The sequence below is a fragment of the Eptatretus burgeri genome, chromosome 14 (genome assembly GCF_056783735.1).
Source record: "Eptatretus burgeri isolate ZD-2024b chromosome 14, Ebu_testis_v1, whole genome shotgun sequence".
Taxonomy (NCBI): domain Eukaryota; kingdom Metazoa; phylum Chordata; class Myxini; order Myxiniformes; family Myxinidae; genus Eptatretus; species Eptatretus burgeri.
Genome location: NC_140974.1, coordinates 54,510,785 through 54,534,721, shown reverse-complemented (window position 1 = coordinate 54,534,721; position 23,937 = coordinate 54,510,785). Strand labels below are relative to the sequence as shown.

Sequence of the window (23,937 nt, the reverse complement as noted above, 5' to 3'; positions counted from 1 at the left end):
CACTTTGCGTTGTTATTATTTACTCTTTTTGTTGTTTTACACATTATATTTCCGCTTTATCACAAGCACTTTGGGTGCTGAAGCCGTTGGTGACTTGGTGCTGCGGGTTCCCATAGATTTGAACGTGTGACCACGCCCACTTCGTGCTTCCTCCATCACTTCCTCCCCCACCCCATCGATTGACCACGCCCACTTCGTGCTCCCTCCATCACTTCCTCCCCCACCCCATCGATTGACCACGCCCACTTCGTGCTCTCTCCATTTCATTCCTCATCCCATCGACTGACCACGCCCACTTCCTTCCTCACCATCGACTGACCACGCCCACTTCCTCCTCCCTCCATCACTTCCTCCTCCACCCATCGACTGTTCCAGCGGCCATCGAAGCCGGCGCTTCCTCTTTCTCGTCACTCGACGGCCGACTCTCCGTCCTCGTTCATCATGAAACGTTCACAACGGCACGGCTTCGACTCAGGCGGGACGGCGCTCGCGGATTGCGGGCTCAGAAACACGTAACCGCTTCGGGTTCTGCTCTCCCTGTTCCTTCTTCCCCTCTCCAACACCGCCGGCCGAACTGATCAAAACCCGCACTCCCTCCCTCCTGAATCCCGTGGCCGGCCATGCGGCTCCGGCTTCGGCTCCCAGCTGCCGGCTTCCTGCCGGTGAGTCTTGGCCCTCGGTTGTCCGTGCACCCACGTGCGCTTCGGAGAGCGTTGTCCTGTGATGCACAGCGATGTTTGGGGACGATTGTTGTTGTCGCGAGTTTGAATATCCTCTGTGACGTGTTTCAGGCGTGTGGACCCCGCGTCCTGAGTGCGGAGAGGCTCTCAGCACCCCAATGGTGCCAAGTTGTTTTATTTAATATGAGGGGGAACGCGAACTGTTTGTGCGGAATGGAAGTGTTTTTAACCGATTATTTGGTTTATTTTGTTGTTGTTGTGTTTTGGGAGTTAATAAGGGGTGGTGGTGGTGGTGGTGCGTTCCAAGTATTTCAAATATAAAACGAGTGTTCATGTGCTTCCTCAGCACATGGTTGAACCAAGAATGACCATATGGACAAAATGGCAGATTCCCCCCCCCAACCCTCTCACCCCCACCCCCCAACCATCTAACCCCCCCCCCTCCCCAACGTAGTTTCAGAAACTTCGTTTAATGATCGTTCAATCGTTCATCCGTGTGTGTGTGTGTGTGTGTGTGTGTGTGTGTGTGTGTGTGTGTGTGTGTGTGTGTGTGTGTGTGTGTGTGTGTGTGTGTGTGTGTGTGTGTGTGTGTGTGTGTGTGTGTGTGTGCGTGCGTGCGTGCGTGCGCGCGCGTGCGCTTGCTTGCTAATGTCCAAACACCACTTCACAATGTGGACAAACTGCCCGTAACGTTCACAGTTCTCAACTTAACTAGAAGAGCATTCGGTAGAGAGCATACCTCCACCACGTGATACCTTTTTAATACCACCACGTGATCCACGAGAACATATCGGCCCCAATACGTGTTTGAGATATCATGCTATACAGTCCTCTATCGGTTTCACCCGATCTCTGAATGGTGAAGAATCGCTTTAAAAAAAAAAATTCGAGTAGTCGAATCCGGATCCGGATCTTCACCAACATCGAATCAGTTCGTCCTTGTCACACACCGAACCTGGCCACAAAATTTCGTCCGGAGCCGTCCACAACTTTATGAGACATCCTGGACACAGACAAACAAACAAGCCGGGAGGCGACGCGGGTGGTCGCTACATAATTACAAACTAGTCATACAGTTTTTGACGGATCGGGCTGAAAATTCTTTGACAAGAGCTTGATTATAGTGCGCATAAAAGCGCAGAAGCCGATTTTTAATTTTCGAAAAAATATGTGTATATATATATATATATATATATATATATATATATATATATATATATATATATATATATATATATATATATATATATATATATATATATAAAGATTTTTCGGATTTTTTTTCAAAAATTTCAAAGTCCCGTTACTAGGCAACAGTGGCGTCCATAACAACGGTGCTCAAAAGCATACAACGAGATCCTGGTATGAACCTACCAGTCAAGTTTCATCAAAATCGGTTGACTCCTCTGGCCTCCAGAGCTGTCCATTACATACAAACAGACAGACGGAAAACCTGAGAATAACGGTGGTCTAGCGACCACCCAACACACAGGGGTGAAAACATAACCTCCTTCACCTGCAGTGGCGGAGGTTATTAAGGAATCCAAATAACGTCATGTTTGCCTGTCCCTCACCCCCACCCCCTTTGCCCCTTCATCTTCCATACCCCTCCCCCACTGCCCTCTCCATCCTCCCCCCCCAACAGCTCTCTCCCCTCCCCACCTTTTGCCCGCATTCTCCCCCCTCCCCACTTTTGCCTGCCTTCTCTCACCTCCCTTTGCCCACCTTCTCCCCCCTTCCCACCTTTGCCCGCCTTCTCCCTCCTCGCCACCTTGGCCCGCGTTCTCCCCCCTCCCCACCTTTTTTTGTATACCTTGTCAAGGCTCGAATGTGAGCTAACGCACAGCACGGGGGGCATGAGACAAGAGGGGAGGGTGTGGGAAGGACAAAATAGTGGGGAACAGAGACATTAGGAGATCTGTGGAAGGGAGAGGGATGGGACGGGGAACATGGGGAATAGAGGATGGACATTACTTGGACTTTCAGGAAGGAAAGCAGGGAATTTGAAGGAGGTGGGTTTGGGGTGGATTATCGGGGGTAGAAAATATCAAGGATTTGGATGGGGGATGATAAGAGGTGGTGGTGAACAGCTGTTTTGAAGGCTTGGAGGGAAGAATGGGATTGAATAGAGTGAGGAAGTTTTTATTACAAAGGCGGGAAAAAGGAGGAATGAAAGAGTGAAGATGAGCAGTGATTGGCGATTTTTGTAGTTTTACCAGAAGGGGGTTGTTGGCGGACCTTGAGCGCCCTGCGGAAATGTGGTGGGGACAAATCGCAGAGAGAGTAGGGGGGCGAGGCTTTTGAGGAGACGGTAGAAGACAGAAAGTCTGCCGACCAACCTGCGGTGATTGAGTGAGAGGCCCAAAGACAGTTTCATTGCGGGAGATGCCAATGATCCGAAATGCCTTGGTTTCTACAGCGTGAAGTCGAGAAAGGTGGGAGGCAGGAGCACCAGCCCAGAGGGGAGAGCAGTACTCCATCAGGCTGCAGACGAAAGCTTTGTAAGTGGTCAGGAGCTGAGGAAGGACTTTGCACGACGGAGGATTCCCAGTCAGTGACTGGCTTTGGAGGCGAGGTTGGAAATGTGACTTTCCCAGGAAAGGTCATGGCAGATAGTGAGACCCAGAAGCTTGAAAGAAAGGACTTCCCCCAGAGTATTGTTGAGAAAGTGGATGGGGGGGGGTGGGTTCTAAACGGTCCTTTTGAAGAGACATAGTGAGAGTGTGAGATTTGTCCGGATTGAAAGACATGTTCCACGTGTTGGACCAGTTTGTGATTTTATCCAGATCAGCAGTGAGCGAACAAGCTGCTACTTGCCGGTCTCAGGGATGACCGATGGTACGGCAGAGGGTGGAGTCATCAGCAAAGAGATCCAAATAACGTCATTTGCCTGTCCCTCACCCCCACCCCTTTGCCCCTTCATCTTCCCTACCCCTCCCCCACTGCCCTCTCCGTCCTCTGCCCTCCCCCACAGCTCTTCCCCCCTCCCCACCTTTGCCCACATTCTCCCCCCTCCCCACCTTTGCCCTCCTCCCCCCTCCCCACCTTTGCTTGCCCTCTCCACCCTCTCCCGCTCTATCTGTGAACTCACATTTGCTAATTACAATCTTTTATAATGTTTGTCATGCTCATCTTGATGAGTGATTGGAATATTGTTTTCATCGTCTTCTTTCCTGAACCGTAATTGGACAAAGGTTAATTGTCAATAATGTTTTTGGGGTTTTCTGTAAGGGGTTGAGTTTTTTGTAGACTTGTGTCTTTTTATGACAACGGCATTCTTTTGGCTTGTTACCATGCTCATCTAAATGCTGATGTCACGGCTGGAAATGCCCTTTGGTGGAGTGTTTAACAGAGAGATACTCTGGATAGCGAGTGGTCTTGGGGGTTGCACCTCGCCATTGCACCATTATTCGGCTTTCTGTACACGTGCTGGTATTTTTAATTTTGTTTACCCTGCCAGTCTGGATCCCAAAAGAAGGCGCAATGAACGGTTGTAATTTGCTATAGTGAGGGTACATGTGATGCTGTTACAATGTGACATTTTGTAGATTGCGAATGGTGCTGTGTACCATGTGGAGCCATTACTGGCCTCGCTCTAAAGTCGTAATCGAGCAAGGTGTGGCTTCACCCCTACCCAGTCTCTTTCAACGAAACGCGTTCTCAAAGGGCATTCTCAGCCACGATGCCAACAACTCCATGGGAGATTGGTACCAAGTTAGGGCAATCTCTCCTTTTTGCTCCGAAGGAGGGTAAAGCCCGAAACGTCGGCATCTTGTGTTCATTTACGTTGGATAACTTGAACCATTTTATTCCTATCTTTTCATTTTTATATTTATTTTTTCTCTTCGTTGTGTTTTTTTTTTTAAAGGCAATCTGTCCTTATCTTTAAAATATCGAAGTATCTGCTGAATCGGGCTTTCCGCAGCAGGAGTATCCTCGTGCCACGTTGGCACAACACGGACCACTCTGTTGATCGATTGTTGCATGGCCTTGCGAGGGCTCATTGTTGCCAATTGCTCCGCACTTCGCAAATTACCACAACCATGCTGGAGATAAAGGTCACGCTGCTCCGCAGTCACAACCAGAATGTTTCAAGGGAACATTGTTTACTCTGCTTTCCTTAAGCTTGGTTGCTTTGTCTCTCTCCTTGTGTAGCCTTCCCTTATTTACTTCCTGGTGTCTCATTTCATGAAGAGGATACACTTAGACTTCTGCTGATGCTGCATATATATTTATATATATATATATATATTTATATATATATATATATATATATATATATATATATATATATATATATATATATTTATATATATATATATATGGACATTATTAATTGCATCATTGTTAAAATATCCTCCCCCCCTTTGCGTTTCCACCACACGATGTACCTGTCATTACCTAATCTGACAGAGAAGTACCTGGGGTGCAAAGCTGGAATGTCAGCCTCGGTATGTGTGTGCGTGTGTTACCATTTTGAGCTTTTGTCAAATTTTTCAACGAACCTTATTTCTGAGAATGTGGAAATCTGAGCAAACGCAGACGGGCTTTGCATTTTGAAATGCTTTCCAGTTAGCACTTGGATTGCGTTCAACGTCGTGCCGTGGTTTGATGTGAGATGCACGGTTGGAGGGATTTTGTAGGGTGTGGTTGTGCAGGGTCTGTCGTTCTTCAAATGATTGTTATTTTTGGTCGGCCCGGGGTGTGCCAGCTTATGGGTGGAGTTTTCCGTTGGTCCTGGATGCCAAGATCATGCCTCCCATCATCCATGCTTATTAGTGCTCGAGATGCTGGTTTTGCTCGTGTGTAGGTTTGACCGGAGCAATATTTACCTCCGCCACCGAAGGTGAAGGAGGTTATGTTTTCACCCCTTTTTTTGTCTGTGTACAGGATATCTCAATAAGTTGTGGACGGGATGGGTGTGTGACGAGGACGAACTGATTAGATTTTGGTGAATATCTGGATCTGACTACTAGAATTTCTGAAGTCATTCTTCACCATTGAAAGATGGGGCTAAAAATGACAATAAAAATGACCGGATGACACTTAGTGGACAGGTCGGGTGCGTCGCAAGGACGAATTGATTCGATTTTGGTGAAGATCTGGATACGATAATTGTTTAATTTTTAAAGTGATTCTTCACCATTGAGAGACGAGGCCAAAAAACGATATATAGCATGACTTTTCAAAAATGAATTGATTGGGCCCGATATGTTCTCGTGGATCAGGCATTACGTGGTGGAGGTATGCGCTCTACCGAGTGCTCTTCGAGTTCTTGTTTCACTTGCACTTTGATTGTTTTTTGTTTTTTTTTCTTTCCCATCCCTTGCCATGTGTTTGTGTTTTAAAGGCCCTGGGCTACCTCTTTGTCAACCTCACTTTTGGCTACCCTGCTGACCAAGAGTATTACAATAAGGAGCATCCTCAGAACAAGCCAGGTGTTCTGTCTAGTGAAACGGAGGGTCTTGGCTGGAAACTCGGCCAACCAACTGCGGTTGCACCCCGTGACAATCTGGCCATATTCCGTCATGGGGCCGAGCGGTGGGGAGGGGGGGAAGGACCTGTAGGAGGGCCGAAGAGGGTTACGCCTGCTGAGGCGTTGATTGAGGAACATCTAGATGGTGACACTCAAAGATTGGGTGAGACGGGGAGTAGCGCAGAGGGCGAAGGACGCAAAAAGGTTGGAGAAATTCCTCAAAAGATTTTGAGGGAAGCTAGATCACCTCGAGTGCAGAAACACGAAGGGAATTTGACTGCCGTGGCTGAAAAGAAAACCCACAGACCCGACCACAAAGCAGGACAAAGCGGGAGTCATAGGCATGGCAGGGCAGGGCCTCGTGCCGTGAATATTGAAGGACGTGGTGCAACACGCCAAACACGAAATTGGGCAGCTGATCCGCTCGCTTTCCTGGAGTCTCAAGGCCGTGAGATCATGGCTGAGGTGGCTGAGTGTGTTGGAGATGAATGCACCTGCACCAACGGCAGTTATAAAGTGTTGGATGTGAGGTGCCAACCACACCGAGTTTGCATCCCAGGATGGGGTGTTCGAAGGGCTGGAACAGCAACGCAAGATGTCACGTATGTTTTTCACCTCTTTTTAGATCATTGAGTGTACCCTTTGAAACTTGCTCTATTTGTGTATCGAGCCATCCAGTGATGCAGATTTGTCATCCTATGGCCCAACGGTAAAATGATTGTGGCCCAGTTGGACGAGGTGAACAAACTTATACATCTGTATTGTGTGTACGCTTTTAATCTACTTCATTCTCCTCCACTGTGTTTGCATTTGGTGTTTCTTTAACCCTTTGTTTTTTAAATTCTAATTTGTGGATGTTGGGGGGAGGGTTTGTGAGTATCTTCTTTGCATGTTTAATGCAAACATCCCATGCTTCCACACATTAGCAAATTGGAATCTTTTTGCTTTCAGTCAGGCAATGTCAATTTTGTTTCATCAAGGACTAACCCACCCCATCCACACCTTTACCCCCTATACTCTGGCCTTACCCCCCCCTTTATTCTGGCCTTTACCCCCCATCCTCCTTCACTCTGGCCTTTACACCCCCCCCTCCTTCACTCTGGCCTTTCCACCCCCCCCTCCTTCACTCTGGCCTTTACACCCCACCCCTTTACTCTGGCCTTTACACCCCCTCCTCCTTCACTCTGGCCTTTACACCCCCTCCTCCTTCACTCTGGCCTTTACACCCCATCCTCCTTCACTCTGGCCTTTACACCCCCTCCTCCTTCACTCTGGCCTTTACACCCCACCCCTTTACTCTGGCCTTTACCCACCCCGACTTTTACCCCACACACACCTCCCCACCCCCCTTTTCCCACTCACTAATCTCTATCCCTTAACTTTACCCCACCTCCAAAATCCTTTCCTACTGATTCCTGTCCTTTAATATCAAGGACTGTTTCCACCTTTTTATCATTTTCCATTGAGGAATGGCGTGGCTCTTGGAAAGTCGCATAAATTGTTTTTGAGAACCAAACGAGAAATGGAAATGATTGATCGCCCAAGTTTGTGAAAAGATTGTTATTCGACTTTTTCACTTGAATACAGCTGTCATCGCTGTCGCCACGGCACGTACTCCAGCGAGTTCTCCAGCACGAAACGCTGCCAGCACCGCACACATTGTCACCGACTGGGCCTGGCTGTGCTTCGCGTGGGAAATGCAACGAACGATACCATCTGCGGTGACGTCCCATTCTCAAGACCTTCCGGGGAAATCGAAGAAGGTTTGATTCACAAAGGTGAGAGGGCACGTGGAAACCTATATTGCATGTAAAAAATATCCTCTCTCACGCCCCCTCTCTCACGCCCCCTCTCTCGCGCCCCCCCCTCTCACGCCCCCCCCTCTCAACCTCATTACTCCACATGCTTAGCACAAAGTAGGGGGAAGGAACTTTCTGCTTATGACCAAGGAACTACAACATTTTTATTGAATTATTCATGTTGAACACTGAAACCCGAATCGGCTTGTTGCCATTTATGAAACATTCAGTTTGGCAGTGCTTTGGCCCTGAAGTTGGCAAGCCGTATTGGGTTTTCTTCGGTGAACCCTTCTCATGCCATTTTTTCTCAAGGCTGCACTGGTTTGTGTGTGCTATAAACTCTAGTTTTGTGAATGAGATGCATAGGTGTTGTAAAATTGTGTTTTGATGTTTACTTGGGACACGATGATCCTTCGCCAGGAATTGCTCTATTTTGCGGTCATATGTTGTTTTTTGTGAATAATTGGTAGATGTTTTTGAATAAATATTTTTAGATGTGTCCTGGACAAGTGGCTTCACAAAAGGTCCAGAAGTGTTTGACTGACTGGTTGTAAATTTATTTTCCCATAGATGATGGGATGCACTTACGTGAATATGAAGGATTTCCGATGCTACAGGGACATCAGAATGAATCCTCGATTGAGGACGGGCAATCCGGTGACGAATGGAACCAGGCCTCAGCATCCCATGGTGCATCAAAATTTACCACTTTCCTGGAATCGATCGAAGCCTCACAGGAGACTGTTGTGATGCCGTCTGTGCCGGCCGGCACCGAGCTCGAAACAACCACTCAAGAACCAGTGACGCGAACGGGTGGACCCCTCTTCGGAAAGACGTCTCTTTCACTCCAAAATCCCACCCCTTCTGGAGATTCTTTCAGTGGATCAGGACCTCTCTCAGAGATCAAAGGCCCACAAGTGAATTCTGAGCACCTTCCAAGTGATTACAAAGTTTCTTTCCGCTTGAAACCTACTCAACCGAGTCGAGACGTATTCACACTCCGTAGCCGTCCCCAGTCAGCGGCCGGTATGGTAAAGCCAGAATCTGGGCAACACACCTCTGAGGTGTTTCTTCCACCATCACCAGCTTCATCAACGTGGAGCTTTGATCTGAATGAACACCTGGCCTGGATGACGGTATTACTTATTCTCACTGTTCTCGTGCTGCTCGTTGCCTGCAGTGTACAACGCAGCACTCGCACATATCACCGCCCGCCTCCCGAGCGTCCGGATGTCATTCGACAGCGTGCTGCCCAGCCACGCACTCAGACTCGGGCACCACCACCCTCGCTTCCTGGTGCACCAGCTTGGGACACGTCACGCAAATGGGTCATTGGTCATCGTGGTCAGAGTAAGTTTCTGCTGCGGTTCTTGAGTTTGGTTCACTATTGAAATAATTTTTCTAAAATCAGTATGACCTGATTGATTGATTTTTTTTTTTTTTCACATGCCATTTTGCCTCTTTCCCCACAGGTGTGGACATCCTGCACATGGTCGCTGCACAAGTGGGCAGCCGTTGGCGAGAGCTGTACAATTCCTTGTCTGCTCCTGGAATTCCTCCGGCTGTGGACGAGGCCCGGCATTCGTCGTACCAGGAGCTAGCTTATGCAGCCCTCCTCTCCTGGTCTGCAGTCGACCCGGAAGCCAGTTTGGCCAAACTGATTGGCGGTTTGCGCCGCTGCGACTGGCCTGGTCTTGTTGAGTCTATTCGTGCAATCATGGATGACACAGCTGGGGTAAATATGCTTCAGGACATTCTAATCCTGGCTCATAATTGGCTTCTTTCCAATACCCTTATAACGTGTATATTTGAGTTCCCGAATTATTTAAGAAAACCGGTTTGGTTGTTTTTCCGACCATTTTACATTTGCCTTCAAATTAGGTGTTTGTGAGACGACACTTTAACCCAGTATCTTTTGAGTTGCTGGATACTGTGCTGCTTATTCATTATAATCTTATGAATTACAATGCCATTATATGTTTTAACAATGTTTTGTTGGCATCCCCTCTACCCCTAAACCTCTTACCCCCTAATTTCAGGAAGTGGTAGCAAGTTGGTGATAGATTGACGGATTACAGAAGAATAAAAAAATATAACTGGAAATAGCAATCGGAGATTGCAGACCCTTGCCAGGACTTTTATGTTTTATAGTATGTAGTTTATAGACATGCTTGCATTCTAATTGTACATACTTTATAGAAGTACTCAATTGAAAAAAAAGATAACGTGTAATACGAGCTACCACCAGGTGGCGTTTGTGGCCTAGGTTAGCATGTTGTGTGCACAGACACAGACAAATGGACCCGTGTGCAATATCCTCTCTGGCGAGTGTTTAAAAAAATAAAAAAACATTTCGCGACCTTGGTCGAGGATTGTGGAGGTGCTTCACAAAGGACAATCCAATTGGGCCATAAACTAAGAAAAGGATGATGATGACTGCATGAGCAGCAATAGGGCAGGACTTTGGAGAACATAAAAGGTCAACTTTGACTATCAATGATGGTAGGTTGTCTCTGAAGGTCAGAATGTGTTGGGGGGGGGGGGGTGGGGGGGATGCGTTTCCAGAAGCTGGAAAAGGGGAGCGATTGACTGCTCATTCTCGCTTGGACCTTAGGTGTTGTACCATCGGAGGCTTTCTTGGTGAATAAGTGTATGTACCTTCTGGGGTTGGAGCGTGGAGGATTGCTGAGAGAGCAATCGGGGCAAAATAAATGAAGCTGGTCAAATACTGAAAGACCACCACCTTTGTGGTGAAGAGAGGTCGACTCGATGCTTCAGCTTCCTCTTTTTTTTTAAATTTTTTTTTTAAGGAACTGAAGTTTTGTTTCGAAACTTTAACAGCAACTAAAGTCCTATGTGAGCTGCCTGGGTTCCACAGCCAGTGATCAGACATTTCTCCATTGTACTGTGGTGAAAAGCCTTGTATAAGTGGTTTGTACAGATAACTTATCTCGCATTATGAAGAATACCCAATTGTCATCTCACACGAGAAGCATGCTCTGAAATAGAGCAAGTCCAAGAGAGGTCATGGAATAATCCAACAAGCTGTTTTGGAGGATGACCACAAGAAAATTGTGGATTTTTCTTTGTGGTCATTCCAGAGAAGCTTCCTGGATGTGTGAATTATGGTCTTGAAAGTCTTGTAGCAGGTAGACCAATTTATTCATTTTCTGCCCATCAGATGTCATAGTCTTTGTTACCGATTGCTCTCCACCAGACTGCAGCACACCCCCATAGACAAAGTTGTTGGCAAGGTGATATAACTTTGTTTTTTAAAGGTTGTTCATGCAGACCTGTGATTCGTTTATATTGCAGGTTGGTGTCCAAAGAAGCATTCTGGGATCAAGCATCTTTACTCTATTTTAAATGGATGTTAAGGCTTCCTGCCACACTCGCACATAGGGTAGGGTCGACTTCCAGACCAATCAATGCGCATGTAGAAATGCCAAAAAAAAAAAATCGAAAATTTTTTGAAAAAAAAGGTGCAAAATGTTTGTTTTTTTTCTCTAACAAATTATTTTTTTGGGGGGGGGGGGTTGGAAATCACTTAAAACATGTAGAAATGCAAAAAAAAACAATTCAAATATTTTTCAAATAAAATCGAATTATTTTTGAAAAAAAGTTGCAAATTTTTTTTTTTTCTCCAACAAAATTATTTTTTTTTTTTGCTTGGAAATCACTCAAAACATGTAGAAATGCAAAAACAAAAATTCAAATATTTTTTTCAAAATGGCCGACATAGCGGCCATAATATTGGACTTTGAACCAAGTCCAAAATCTAATGGCATAATCCTTGGACCATACCTAACCCCCCCACCAAGTTTCGTCAAAATCCGTCCAAGAGTTTTTCCGTAATACTGTTCACAAACAAACAGACAGGGATGAAAACAGTAACCTCCGTCCATCTTCGATGGCAGAGGTTAAATATTTGAATTTTTATTTTTGCATTTCTACATGTTTTAAGTGATTTCCAACCCCCCCAAAACAAATTTGTTAGAGAAAAAAAAAAAAATTTGCACCTTTTTTTTCAAAAAAATTTCGATTTTTTTTTTTTTTTTTGGGCATTTCTACATGCATGTCGATCTAGTTTAGTTTATTCAATCGTGGTTCAGTAGAGTCTGATCCGTTTTGACCTACAATGAATAGGATATCAGGTTCACTTAAGTGACCCAGCAGTATTGGCGGCGGAGGTTTTGCACTCTACCGAGTGCTCCCCCTCTAGTTAAAAATGTTATTGATGGATTATGACAAAACTTGGTGGATGAGTTGGGTCGGTGACAGGAACAAGCCAATCGGATTTTGGTTCCGTTCCGGGTGCAGATCTGGCCCATCCAGTGGCATACAAAAAGTAAATTGTTCAGTCTGGCGGAGGTACCCACTCTACCGAGTGCCATTCTAGTTCTTTGTTTTCAAAGCCAATTAGTCTTCTGTATGGAATGAAAATTTGAAGGGTGACCATCAAAAAACGGAAGATGGCTAATAGTGAACCTTATTCTATTTGTCACTTATAATCCTACCCATTCCTATAGTGAAAATGCATATTTGTGAAGATCGGTAGGGTCCGAAGTTTTGGGGGTCATGGTCATCGGTCAAAATTACAAATTTTCCATTATGAATCAAAAAAGGTTAGGAATATGCGTGTTTACTATGGAAGACATATATCAAGTCCTTTATTGACTTTCATTTGACACCATGACCTTTGACCTTACGTGGCCTTGAAAGGTCAAAATCATTTTATGGTCATAACTTCGTCTAAAATGGTTTAATTGACTTCAAACTAAGACTAAAATATGCCTTATTCTATTCCTTATAATCAACATTCAGGTTAAGGATGTATCAAATTTAAATTTGATCCCCAAAATAACTTTATGCCTTAAATTGGCGGGATTTGTAGTGCCTAAAGCACTTGTTTTTTTTGGAATCGAGCATACCTTTGTTGAGGGTTCTTCTTGGTATGGTGTTCATAATAAATAAATATTGGAAAAAAAAAAAAACAACCTCCAATCCACCGTTCAGTTCCATTAGCTTCACAGATGTTACAGTAATTTTAAAAATCAAATAATATTTAGAACCTGCACAACACAATCAAGGTTTTCCGTGTATGTCCTCCATACGAGCTGATATATCCTTTTTCCTTACATGTCCTTGTAGGTATGTCTATTGTCCAGGTAATTATACGAAACCATATTTTGAGATGACTCGTAAAATGTTCAAGACGTGTATCATAAATAAAATATCTTTACAACAGAAATGGCATTTCCTTTCACACATGTTGGTATTTTAATTGTTAGCAAATGCCGGGATGCATGGAATACCACCTTGTTATACATCATTGTCATTGGCAAAGATCACTTACTGGATTTAAACCACTTTTTACCACTCAGCCCAATTGGGCTAAGGGGCGTTGTCGTCACAGGCGTTGTCCGGGCGTCTGTCAACTTTTGGTTTCCGTCAATTTCGAGGATAACGCCTTGTCCGATTAAATGCATTTTTGCAGGGTATGTTGGGGTTGAGTAGAGGAAGGTTCCTTTCAAAAATGGGCGCGCTGCGATTTTCAATGTGGCCTCCATGGCAGCCATCTTGAAATTGGTTTCCGTCGATTTCGAGGAGGACAACTTGTCCGATTAAATCCATTTTTGCAGGGTGTGTTGGGGTTGAGTAGAAGAAGGTTCCTTTCGAAAATGGGCGTGCTGCGATTTTTACCCCTCAGCCCGAATTGGGCTAAGGGGTATTGTCGTCACTGGCGTTGTCCGGGCGTCTGTCAACTTTTGGTTTCCGTCAATTTCGAGGAGAACGCTTGTCCAATAAAATCCATTTTTGCAGGGTATGTTGGGGTTGAATAGAGAAAGGTTCCTTTCGAAAATGGGCGCGCTGCGATTTTCAATGTGGCCTCCATGGCAGCCATCTTGAAATTGGTTTACGTCGATTTTGAGGAGAACGCCTTGTCCGATTAAATCCATTTTTGCAGGGTGTGTTGGGGTTGAGTAGAGGAAGGTTCCTTTCGATATTCAGTGCGATGCGATATCCAATATGGCGGCTAGGGCAGCCATCTTGAATTTGGTTTCCGGACAATAACTTGAGAACGGCTTGACAGATTGATTTTATTTTCATGGCGGTATAATGGGGGTGGTTAGAGGAAGGTTCCTTTCGATATAAAGCACAATCCGATATCCAATATGGCGGCTAGGGCAGCCATCTTGAATTTGGTTTCCCTGACAATAACTTGAGAACGGCTTGACTTATTGATTTCATTTTTGTGTCATATAATGGTGGTGTTTAGATAAAGGTTCCTTTTGATATGCAGCGCAATCCGGTATCCAATATGGCGGCTAGAGCAGCCATCTTGAACTTGGTTTCCGGAAAATAACTTGAGAACGGCTTCACACATTGATTTTATTCTGGCGAGGTATAATGGGGTTGAGTAGAGGAAGGTTCCTTTCCAAAATGGGCATGCTGCGATTTTCAATGTGGCCGCCACGGCAGCCATCTTGAAATTGTTTTCTGTCAATTTCGAGGAGAACGCCTTGTCCGATTAAATCCATTTTTGCAGGGTGTGTTGGGGTTGAGTAGAGGAACTTGTTTCTTGGGTGTAGAGGAAGTTGAGTTGAGTTCCTTTCGAAAATGGGTGTGCTGCGATTTTCAGTATGGCCACCATCTTGAAATTGGTTTGTGTCAAGGGGCTGAGGGTTACGCCCGCTTTGCGGTGCTATTTTTGATATATGCTATACATCCATATGACATGTAAATTTGCTATCAAATATGAGCACATTTGTTGTCGAACTTTTGTGATATTGAGACGATTTACAGGGTTCGAGACTGAGAATGCTATATTTGGAGACTTTGACAATATTCTTGGGCAAAGAGAAATCAAAATGCCGATAACAATTTACGTTCATTTAGAATTATCCTGTCCACTATTTAACGATCGATAATATAGATTATAGGTGGCATCCAGGTCACTCCCTCCCTACCCCCCACCAGCCCACCCACCACAACATAGACTACAGTGGGGTATTGGGTTTGTCGGGGAGTATCATGCATGCCATGCATTTACTGTGGCCTGGTTCACTTGATGGCTCCAGCCTGCGTCGATGCTGAGAACGCATTCAGGTGGTCCTCAATGAACAGAAGGAACTACTTTTGTTCCTCGTTTCATGTTATGGAAGCATTGAACTTTTGGATAAGTGCAACGCCTCGCCTTGTACGGTCGTTGACCACCTTTCCTGACCAGGCAACCTCCTGACTCCTGCGGTTCACTTTTTGTGGTTTTCCCATTCACTGGGGTCATGCTTCAAGAACTCCTCGGGCAGGTCGAGAATGTTGAAAAACCACAGCGTCGATTTTGTGACAGTCATGAAACCCTTTCGTGTCTGACTCGGTGGTCTTGGTAATAGTCAGGTCAATATATGGAAAATACCCCCTCAACCCCCAAAAAATTGCTACAAAAGGTTTCTCAACCGATTCTGGTAGGTTTTAGTGCACTTTATAACATACTAAAAGTTTACCAAAGTATGACCCCCGGAAAAGTGTTTTTTTCAAGATGGCTGCCGAAACCTTTTAATGATCATAACTCTGAAACTATCAACTCAAATTTGATGATCTTGGTGTCTATTCCTAGGATTTTGGGGGCAAAGAACACATTGAGATCATAAAAAATGATGTTGGCCTACTATGTAACATCAAAATCCAATATGGCATCAAAATGAACACATTGTAACCATTTTTAAATCACATAGCGTAAGTTACGATTTTTTGCTGCTGTGGCTTTCCATATTTCCAGTGCTGCCATCAGTTGAGAAACCTTTTGTACCAATGTTTTGGGGATTGAGGGGCCATCTTCTTGTTGACTGCCTCCATAGCCAGCTTATAACGGAAATGGCCAAAGCCAATCCTGAGATTCAGACACTGCTGGATCAAGCCGAGGAATTGTACTCCTCCCTTCTTAGCGGAGAGACGACGCCAGGAGATGCTGCTTGTTCTGAGGTTTTGATCCAACTCGAGACGGTAACGGAGAAGAAGAAATCTGAACTTGCTCAGACCTCAAAGACCAGCTAGTTGTGGCATAATTATCAGCGTATGGTTGGCATGGCAAGAATGTTGATCAAGGCGGATCGTACTCGGTCTTGGTTGATGCATTTGCAGGCAGTGTCCAATTGCCTAACTGTCTTTGCTGCAGCTGGGCACTTCAATTACCTGCAATCTGCTCATTACTACCTGCAGCAAATGAGAAACCTGGAGGAAAAGCACCCAGACGTTTATCGAAAGTTTCTTGATGGTTTTCACATTGTTCGTCGGAGCAATCAGTGCTGGGCAGGGCTTAGTAGTGATCTTGTCATTGAACAAACGTTGATGAGGTCTCTAAAGAGCACTGGTGGTCTAACTCGCGGCAGTGGGATGACCGAGGACATGCGAAACCTTTGGACCTTATCTGCACCTGTAACATCCGAGTACAACAGTGCAATGCAGGATTTCACAGACCTGACCTATACTACAACTCCGCAACACAAAGACTCAACTGAGGCACGCATCAAAAGAGATGCATCTGATCTCGAGAAAATTCGGATAAAGCTTGCAGCCTGCTCACCCTTCACATCTGATTCTACTCTGAGAAACATTGTCAATGGGATTGTGGCTGGGCCAGATGTGAATGTACATGCCTTTGAATCGGTTGGGAACAAGATCATTGAAGATGTAATCGGAAAGTCGGCATTTACTTACAAATTCAAGCGGAAAGACAGAGCCCAAACCCTTGGGAATATCTCTGCTGTGAAGATTGCTCCTGATCGTACCATTGATCCTGCCCTTCTGTTCCAGCATTTCCTTGTGGTGTCAAGGTCAGGATATCTTTCCCTTGAAGATGTTTTGACGTATGAACTCAGCCCCTACCCTCCAGCTCTCTTTGAGGTCAGGAACATTCTTCGAAAAGCAGACAAACCTCAGCTTGCTCAGGCAATTTGAGACCATGCTGCGGACTTATCAAGTGAGGCTGTGATGAACTCTATTCCTAAAACAGATTGTTACGTGCTCGATGGTGGCTCTTTGCTCCATCGTTTACCGTGAAAGAAAGGCGACTCATATAATGCAATAGCTGAGTCTTATGCAGACTTCACTGTGAGACATTACGGACAAGCGACAGTGGTGTTCGATGGCTATGGTAAAGGTCCCTCCATAAAAGACAACACACATCAGAGACGAGGACAAAACCTGCACCCTATTGTTAGTTTCACTGCAGAAACAGAGTTTTCAGGCAAAAAGGAGGACTTTTTGTCTCGTGACAAAAACAAGGCAGACATGATTGCTCTCATCAGCACAGCACTAACTAAAAGGGGATGCCATGTCATTCAGTCACCAGGGGATGCCGACGTTGATACCGTTAAGGCAACTGTTGAACGATCCCGTCATTGCACCACAACGTTGGTCGGTGAGGATACAGATTTGCTGATCTTGCTCCTTCATTACTCTAGAACAGACAATGAGATCATCTACTTCCGTTCTGACGCAAACATGCAGTCAAAAGAACACAAAGTGTATAACATTAACCTGTTGAATGACACTTTAGGAGACGATGTGTGCAATGAGTTGCTCTTTGTACATGCCTACAACAGGCTGTGATTCAACTTCAAGGATTTTTGGCATCGGAAAAAAGTCAGCCTTCCGAAAATTAGTGAAATCTGATCCTGTCATGAAGTCCTGTGCTCATGCATTCATCCTTCAAAACAAATCTCAAGAGGACATATCAGATCTTGGAAAAGACCTGATGGTTGATCTCTTTGGTGGCAAGTCTAATGATACGCTATCATCACTGCACCATATCATTTTCACCAAGAAAGTGGCAACTGCTCAAGCATTTGTCACTCCTGAACGGCTTCCACCAACATCACCTGCAACAAGATTCCATAGCCAACGTGTGTACTTTCAAATTATGGTATGGATGGGGATGGCAAATGAAATGAACCCAACTGAATGGGGATGGAAACAGGAAAATGATCAGTTAATTCCAATTATGACCCAAAACAATGCTGCGCCTCACGAACTCTTGAAAATTATCCATCGCAACTGTTCAAGGGGGTGCAGTTCCTCTCGATGCAGCTGCAGACGCTATGGACTCCCCTGCACTGCTGCATGTGGCCGTTGCCAAACTGAAAACTGTGACAATCCAAACAACACTCAAGAGGTCGATACTGAGGAGGAGGATGACACTCAAAACTGAACGCTCTGAAACTTATTCTATGGACAAAGGTTGGATTTTTGTTACATAATAGGCCAACATCATTTTTAATGATCTTAATGTGTTCTTTGCCCCCAAAAACCTAGGGATAGACACCAAGATCATCAAATTTGAGTTTATAGTTACAGAGTTATGATCATTTAAAGGTTTTGGCAGCCATCTTGAAAAAAAACACTTTTCCGGGGAGTCGTACTTTGGTAAACTTTTAGTATGTTATAAAGTACACTAAAACCTACCAGAATCAGTTGAGAAACCTTTTGTCACAATTTTTTGGGGGTTAAACTGTATATTGACCTGACTATAATGCTGTCCTTCCGGCTCATTTGTTCACGATCGTGCTAATGGAAGAGCACTCTCAGGACTTCTCCATGACATGGAAGCTTGGAAGCCTTGAAGGTCTCTTCCGTCCCTCCAAGAAGCCAGATTGCACTTGCTGTGCGCGTCACACTTTACTCGTCGCTATTGTCAGTTTCATCTTAAAAAAAAACAAATGATTATATATATATATATATATATATATATATATATATATATATATATATATATATATATATATATATATATATATATATATATATATATATATATATATATATATATATATATATTGGTAAAGAAGAAAATAGCACAATAACCCACTGCATATTGAATGACAGTAAAGGCAGTGAATACTTGTGACAAGTGAGAGGACGATCTTACTTTTGCTATTTTGTTAGAATTTGTGGAGTGGAAGGTCTTTGCCTGTGTTGACAATTTGGTCAACCAGAATGTACTTATGTGATCAAACTGTTGGCACCAAAAAGAGACTAAATTGAATTCCAAGATTTTAATGTGTTATCAGTCATAAATAGCTCTTCTTCTTGGAAAACTGATAATAGGTAAATGGCGAAACTTTATCTCAACGTTTGAATGGCACCGATCCGCTCCAAAGGGCAAAACTTCAAACGGGTTGTGCAATTCCTAAACATTGTTTGAACTGAAAAATATTCTGGCTATGGTGTTTTCATGCCAAGCGGCATCGAATGGTGGACTGCAGGAGTAAATATAAATAAAAGTAAATTTCTTCGTGGTGGATGGAAACAGCCTACTCCTTGGTGTGTGGTGGGAATGTAGGAGGCAAGCTTGTGTAACATCCCCTTGGTATGTACTCTAACGATGAATGGCCATTGTTGTAAGTTTTTTTTTTCCTCCAAGTTGTAATCTTCATTGGCTCGTTATTAGAGGTGAGTTTTGCCTGAACTGCATGGGCTGAGTGTAAGTTGACTCCAAGTGGATGTGATAACCAAGCTAATGATTTGACCCTCTTCACATAACTTGTGAGTTTAGCCATTTGTTTCTCATCTCGTCCCTGCATACTTTCTCCTCTGTCAGCTGGAGCACGATGAACTTGGACCTCTCCCTTCTTTTACGCCGGCCCGAGGCCATGTTGGCGTTGCAGACCGTCCTGCAGAAGGAGGCGGATTGCGGCCCAACCATAGTGGAACTTTCCACGATGAGTCTCTGCCTCTTCTACGCAGTGATTCTACATCCTCTGGCTCCTCATCTGGCTCTGTTCGTAACAGCTCATTCATTCCTAAAGGTGAGGGAACGAGTGGTGCCATTGAACTTTCACAGAAGTACCTTTATGCTTCAATTTTGTGCTATATCAGGTTCCATCTACATATTACATAAACAGACGTGGCAGAATTTTGACCCCTTTTGATACCACACATCCCCTTTCTCTGAATTTTTTTTTTAAGCGGTGTGCCAGCTTCAATATTTGGTATGTCCGTCCGTCCGTCAAAAATGAGGAATAACCTTTCTAACCCATGGTGTTTAATTCTAGGGAGTTCTAAAGTATTAATCTAGAGTGGGTTGGTGATTCGAAAATGCTCTGAAGGGTAATTCTAATGGGTTTTGTTCGTTTCTAGGGTTTTCCTATTTCATATTAAAAATGCCAAACTGACCCTCTTGCTTTGGACACGGGTGCAATTTTTATTTTTATTATTTTTTAAATTAACCATTTAATTCTTCTGAAATTCCACGTCCCCTTCTGATTGAACTTCGGCATCTGAAGTTAACTTGTTATTTAAATTGTACATTTTCGTTTTTCTTCTGCTCTGTGATCACAGTCCCAACATCCCTCTTTCCCCAACTCATTGACAGGAATGAATTTGCTCATGTTTCATCCTCCTGAATAAAATATTCCATGTTTGATAAAACTTTAAGGGTACGACACTGGGTTGAGCCTCACAAAAATCGCAATTTGATTTGTCGTCAAATACCCGAGGTCACGTGTCCTCGGTAGAGTGCAATTCCATGTAGTTGTATTACGAGTTGTCCAACTGGCTTTCTTTATTTCTCTTTTGCTCTCATGTCCACCCTCACCTTGTTCTTCACCTGGTTCATCTGCATTCACAGAAAAAAGGGACACAATCGTGCGACAAGTGCTGGCTGAGCCTGCTGACCTACGACCTGTGTTCGATGATCTCCTTTCCTTGCTGGGACCCGATGAGGGGCGCATCCTTGAGATGTGTGTCCAGCCTGAAGAGCGACTTGAAAAGCTCTTCGACATCGTCGGATACAAGAGTCGGGAAGCAAGTCAGAGGCTTCTCGACTCGTTGTACCAGCATCTGCCAGAACTACTGTAGCTGTGTGTGTCATTTGTGTCCGTCCATCCCCGTCCCTGGCTATTCATCATCCTCCCACAATATCATCCTCATCTGAAGCTTCTTTCTCACTCCTAATCGTCTCACACCACGCTGTCTCTGACTTCGTATTTCCACCTCTCAGATTTCTTGCTTTCAGCTGTTAAGGTTTGTGTCGGTCCTTCCCTCCATTTTCTTCTGTGCCGAATTCGTAGCACCCACTGCTCCCCCAACTTATTTCATAATCGATGAAAAACCAATGAAGAAGTTTGTCTTATAACCATAATACTCGTCAGCACCTCTTATTTATGACATGCAGCTCTCAGCGTGACCTCATCTTGTCTGTGATGGTCCAGCCTCGATTGTCTTGCTTGAGATTTTGAGCAAAGTACAAGCAGCATGGCTCTTCAACTTGCATGAGCAACTCGGAATTGAAAAGCACACAATAACTTGATAATTTTTAATCTCCATCCCTTTGTTATTTATTATTAGTTTTGGGGGAAGGGGTGGGAGGAGTGATGGGAATGAATTTGAAGCATTAACTCGTCACCATTATAATAAATCTTTAGCTAAAGCATGCTGACTTGTGAGAATTTCAATTTCTCTTGGGTTTGTCATCTCTGGCTTGACAACTCTTAGGAATCCAACTCGTGTATCTACACCTGGCACAGCGAGTGAGACCACGTGCTGCCCATTTGGTGTGTGCTTCGTCGTGTACTGCAAGCTTTGCAAATCCGAAACTTGCCCGGGCTGAGCGTGATGCCCGACACCCTCTCCCCACAATATCCCCGTTAAAATTGTTGTTGCAGGGTGGCCCTTTCTCGGACTCGGCGGCTGTGCGATTGTTTTACAATTACCAGAACTGACGTTTCTTTATTTTGCCTTAACTCACACACAGGGTTCTTTGAACTCTACCTGTTAGACAGTGTGGATAATGTGTGGGTTGTCGGATATAGACGACCGTGGGAAAGGTGTGGATAAAAGGACGTAACGGGAGGAAACCTTCCTGCGATATTTCAAAGCACATTACTTAATGCACGTCTTCCACTACAATAGAGTCAGCACCCGATTATCTGTCCCTCTCTCTCCTATTACCACTTTGTACTCGAGTCGCTACTTCCCAAGTTTACAAGCAATCGTTTGTCTTTACTCAACACCTTCCCACTGCCGTATTTTATAATTTGGGGGTTTTTTTTGTCTCTCGGTCATGCCTCCCTCCCATTCGTCGATGTTGCATCATACTTTTTGTTTTCTTTTCTTTTTTTTAACCCCAGCGTGGCGATATGTTCATTTATTTTATTTTCCTTGACTAGGGTAGTTTTACAGAAACAAGTTGGTAATATAGGGGAGGCTTTCGCAAAAGAGAAGGTGATTGGGATTTTTTTTTAAGCACACGGGTCTAATGTTAGTCGTACGTTGGAGATTGCATGAGATGAAGAGGATTTGCCACGGTTGTAGATTTGCGATGGAAGTTGTGCTTTTGCACAGAAAATGGCGCTCTACCTTGTTGTCCCCCACCCCCGTTGATGGGATCCTCTTTTTACCCTCGTTCTTTGACTGCAGGGAAAGGATGCTTTTGTATTTGTGATGGAAGCAGATGATATGCTCAGGGTGTTTTTGGTACTTGTGCTTACTGGTAGGTCAGTTGATGATTGTTTCCTCAGAGAGGGGGAGGAGAGTTTATTTAATGTGGAATGTTTATGGCCTGGCTCGGATGCCGATGCAATGATTACCGTTGGCTTTTTCTTTTCGAGGTGGTGAGTGGCTAAGGTCCAGTGAGTAGCATGGTGATGGTGTTTGAGTTTAAATGGGATTTGTTTACATTCCATATATGTGCACACTTCCAGTTACACGCCATGAGTTCGACCTCTGGAATATTCCCTTCAGATGTGGGCACTCGTCATTCCAGAAACGCTTTCCGCAATCCTATTTGTTCTGAGACTTAAAAGCCGGTATGTATATCGATTCCATCATCTTCATTGATCACGCTCCCCACTCCAATCGAGTCATTTACTTTGAAGAAGAATTATCTCTGCTTTCTCTCTTTCTCTCTCTACATCCCTGGAGTGGTGTCATGCCCATTTCACTTGTTTGGGATGCACGGATGGGACAGACAGACGGACAATTGCTCGAGTTATCGACACGCACAATGTTGGGTTTTCTTTTTTTTTTGTTAACATTACCATTTGTTTGGTTTCCTCGTCGTTGCCCCCCCCCCCCAATTGCACACGTTTGAGCTTGTCATAGCATGTAATCATTGCTTTTAACAAATATCTAATGTTTTGTTTTTTAGCCAGTTTGGACAAGATCTTTTCAGAATGACTTGGCAGGCGATTTATTTTATTGTTGGTGCTCTGTGATGATGCGGTTTTCATGTTTGTTTTTCTTTTTAATTGAGCCTTGTCCCGCCCGAACCCTGTGTGCCATGCTCGAGTAGGTAGATACTGACAAAGCAAGTGTGCACAATGTGCAGGTGAGAGTTTCGTTAACCTGTTCTTACCAATGATTTGACCAGTTCTGATCAGTACTGTATGTAAGCAAAGTATGTGTGTGGTTTGGAATGCTGGAAATAAACGGATTTAACTCCTGCCTGGCCCTTGTTTCAAATGTTTTAATGGTGATTGAAGGCTCGTGGAAGAGAAGTATACTTTGATGTGAATTACAAGGTCATTGGGAAACGAGCTGTGGGATTTGAACGTGGATCCTGAGCGTCATGAGCCATCGGATCACATGGAAGGGCTAAACGGTCCAATCCAGATCTCGAGGGTTCAGTTTTGATTGCGAGGATTTTGATATGCCGCATTAGTTTTTGAAATGCATGAACACGCACCTTTGCAGGTGTTCTGATGACTGAGGACCCCAGACCACGCCCTGGTCTCGCCGCCGCAGTGTGTGGCTCAAAGCCAGCGTTGCGTCCCTGGTGCTTCTCGCCATTGTGCAGAGCTGCTCACTTCTCCCTCCACCCCCACCCTTCCCCCTATCCCTTTACTTGACCATACATGAGCATTTTAAATGAAAACCTGCAATGGAGTACTTGGGGTACTTCACTGATATTTCGTCACTGGCATGAAGGGAATGGCAACCTCGATCATCTTGTTGCAAAACAGGTGTCCTCTGATTATAAACA

The 23,937-nt window shown here is 44.5% G+C and overlaps 1 protein-coding gene across 1 annotated transcript; it reads left to right on the top strand.

Annotated features, from left to right (window-relative positions):
- Positions 1-332: 332 nt before the first annotated feature.
- On the top strand, positions 333-23,398 carry LOC147013234 (tumor necrosis factor receptor superfamily member 21-like). Its single transcript, XM_085854901.1, has 7 exons — positions 333-662; positions 6,031-6,758; positions 7,744-7,934; positions 8,526-9,305; positions 9,428-9,690; positions 19,555-19,762; positions 20,584-23,398. The coding sequence occupies exons 1-7, from the start codon at positions 621-623 to the stop codon at positions 20,811-20,813; spliced, it is 2,442 nt and encodes an 813-aa protein (XP_085711027.1). The 5' UTR covers positions 333-620; the 3' UTR covers positions 20,814-23,398.
- Positions 23,399-23,937: the final 539 nt, after the last annotated feature.

What these genes read in the sequence shown, in the direction of transcription:
- LOC147013234 (XM_085854901.1), top strand. Translation starts at nt 621, where the DNA reads ATGCGGCTCCGGCTTCGGCTCCCAGCTGCCGGCTTCCTGCCG. An exon ending in ACAGCAACGCAAGATGTCAC is followed by an intron (nt 6,759 to 7,743) that starts GTATGTTTTTCA and finishes ACTTGAATACAG; the next exon opens with CTGTCATCGCTGTCGCCACG. An exon ending in AGAAGGTTTGATTCACAAAG is followed by an intron (nt 7,935 to 8,525) that starts GTGAGAGGGCAC and finishes ATTTTCCCATAG; the next exon opens with ATGATGGGATGCACTTACGT.